General features: G+C 57.2%; 2 protein-coding genes across 2 annotated transcripts in view; one reads left to right on the top strand and one right to left on the bottom strand.

The window, feature by feature from the left end:
- Positions 1 to 76: 76 nt before the first annotated feature.
- Positions 77 to 1,220, bottom strand: SDRG_16949 (hypothetical protein). Its single transcript, XM_008623175.1, has one exon. The coding sequence runs from the start codon at positions 1,157 to 1,159 to the stop codon at positions 116 to 118; it is 1,044 nt and encodes a 347-aa protein (XP_008621397.1). The 5' UTR covers positions 1,160 to 1,220; the 3' UTR covers positions 77 to 115.
- A 1,089-nt stretch (positions 1,221 to 2,309) lies between these two features.
- SDRG_16948 (hypothetical protein) overlaps positions 2,310 to 2,731 on the top strand; it is a gene marked incomplete at its 5' end in the record, with an annotated part of 1,967 nt that continues 1,545 nt past the window's right edge. The window contains one exon of the mRNA XM_008623174.1: positions 2,310 to 2,719. Coding sequence (XP_008621396.1) covers positions 2,310 to 2,719 — 410 coding nt within the window. The remainder of the gene's footprint in view (positions 2,720 to 2,731) is intronic.

Raw genomic sequence — 2,731 nt, 5'->3', positions numbered from 1 at the left:
GCAGAGACAGTATTGCAGAGACAGTATTGCTGATGGCGACAGCACGTGGGGTCGAGACCTATTGCTGCGGCATAAGTCTGGATTAAGTCTAGGGGTAGTGTTATATTTGAAGTGTTTAAGCGTTCATGAGTTCAATTTCGAAGACAAGGTCCGAGTTGCCCGGAATGTCCTTGCCCGCGCCGCGCGCGCCGTAGCCCATCTTGGACGGGATGTTGACGATGCGCTTGCCGCCGACGCGCATGCCGTCGACGCCAATGTCAAACCCGGCGATGACGTCGCCGACGCCGAGACGGAACGCGAACGGGCTCTTGCGGTTCGTGTTGGCGTCAAACTGCTTGCCGTTCTTGGCGAGCGTGCCCTTGTAGAGGATCTGCACCTTGCGGCCCTTCTGTGCGACCTTGCCCTTGCCAATGACGAGCTCTTCGACCGTCACGCCGCCCTTGAGCTGCTTGAGGACCTTGGCCTTCTTGGCATCCTTGGCCGACTCCTCGGCCGGGCGCTTCTTGGCGTCCTTGGCCGCCTCCTTCTTCTCCGGCGTGGCCTCCTTCTTGACTTCCTTCTTCTCGGGCGTCGCCTCCTTCTTGACCACCTTCTTCTCGGGCGTCGCCTCCTTCTTGGCGCCCTTCTGGACTTCTTCAATGACTTCAAAGCGGCCCGAGTCTTCGACCTCGTCTTCCTCATCCTCATCGTGCTCATCTTCCGAGTCCATTTCCTCTTCCATGTCGAGCATGTCGGCGTCGTCGTCATCGCTGCCGTACATGTCATCTTCCGGGTCCATGTCGCCGTCCATCTCAGCGTCGACAAAGCCCGTCAAGTGGATCGTGTTGGTGCCCTCGACGCTGAACGAGACCTCGCCGTCCATGGGCGAGAAGGTCTGGCCGACGTTCCACTGCGGGAACTTGTCCGCATCCAACGTGCACACGGCGATCTTAGTCGGGTTGCGCTCGGTCGCAATGTAGAGCGTCGTGCGGCCAGCCGTCGCCGTGTGGTCGAGCGCGGCCGTCGTGAGCTGGAGCGCGAGCTCCTCGGTCGGGTTCTCGAGCGTCAGCGAGTGGCCGGGCTTGAGCTGCTCGCCGATGAAGCCGGGCTCGAGCGTCTTCTTCTCGACCGTGGTCGGGGCGGCGGAGGTGGCCTTGGCGGCGGCGGACTTGCGAGCCATGGTCGAAGGATTCGATTGTGCTGACAAACGCCGCAAGTGCACACGCCCATAGCATTGGCCAAGAGACACCGACAGCTGATTGGTCGTTGGGCCTTCGAATGTTACCAACTTCGAAAAAACTTCGAGAAAATGCACGCTTTTGGCGTATGCCATTGGCCAAAACGACCTTGAAATCCATGACGAGACAGCCAATGGCCTTGCACGGATTGCGCACACCCAACGTTCCGCGTTCAGCGACGGTTCTCCGTGTAATGCAACCTGCTGCAAATCTGCAGCCGTTCAATTTGTAGTGTCCCTACTCAATAGAACCAACGCCTTGTCCGAGAAGACACCCCAGTATCATGGCCGTCGCAAGACCGTGTTGGCTTCGAAGACTGTCCCGGTCAGACCACGGTTTGGCGACGTAAAGGTCGCACAAGGGACGTTTGCATACGATATGATTGTCCTCGCCCTTGTCGCCGAAGCGAAATCAGCGTGTACAGGACGTCGTCTTGAAGATGATCGACCACGTCGACTTTGCTCATGGAGTCTACACCAGCGCCCCACCAAAGTTGCCAGTAGGGTGCAAAGGCATGACTGTGTCGAGCATAGCGTCGTTGGTGCAGTTGGTGCGAGGACCAGATGCGTTAAACTCTGCGGCAAACACCTCCCTCCTCCATCGCTGGATGTGAGGCTCCAGATGTGTGATTGGACCGTTGACCCAACGACCATCATTCTGAACGACCCGACCAGATTTGGTATTGGCCAACGATGGCACAACGGGCGGTGACGACGGTGCTGTATGAAGCACGTCACCTAAAGACCGACAAAATTTGCCCTCGACTTGGAAGGTATCAAAATTCACGGACGTTATTCCTAGAAGCTAAAAAGCACTGGAATCGATAGATCTCGACAAGAGGAAGCTGGCGTAGTGCTCAGAAACGAAATCGAGTGTGTTATGACGGAGCAGTTGACGTTCTACCACCGTGACCTTAACATAGAAATGTATGGGCTTGGAGCCCTTATTGGCCTCGGGGGTGCACGTCCCTCGTCCGGATATGACCACGGGACGCATCCGGATTGTATTAAATAGCTTGGCTTTTGTATGTACGCTATCCGGTGGTGTAGGTGGTCGTATCCGGACGGTTGGAATGGTCATGTGCACACAGCGATGCCGCCTCCGAGTCGACGTGTGAAGAACGCCCGAGCGATCCCACGGGCTGATGGCCGCTTTGCGCCAAAGGCTGCAGTGATTGAAAGCAGCCCGGGGCTGGAAGACATTGAGGATTTTCTTTGTCCGTGTCATGGCAGGCTCTACCGTCAAGTCGCCGGCACGAAGACATTCTCGACGCGCGTTCTCGAGATTGGCAAGAACAACGAAGGCTACTGGACGTCAGATCACGTCATCAACCAAGTGAATGAAGAAGTCTTGGTTGCGTTCGCCGAGCTGCACCCGAATGCGATCGCCCTATTCACTTTCGACCAGTCAACCAACCACGCAGCGTTTGCCCCCGATGCCCTCCGCGCCTCGAACATGAACATGAACCCCGGTGGCGCTCAAGCCATCATGCGTCCCGGCAAGTTCTCGGACGG

This window comes from Saprolegnia diclina (assembly GCF_000281045.1).
Source record: "Saprolegnia diclina VS20 unplaced genomic scaffold supercont1.165, whole genome shotgun sequence".
NCBI lineage: Eukaryota > Oomycota > Saprolegniomycetes > Saprolegniales > Saprolegniaceae > Saprolegnia > Saprolegnia diclina.
This window is presented reverse-complemented; position numbering and strand designations above follow the sequence as displayed.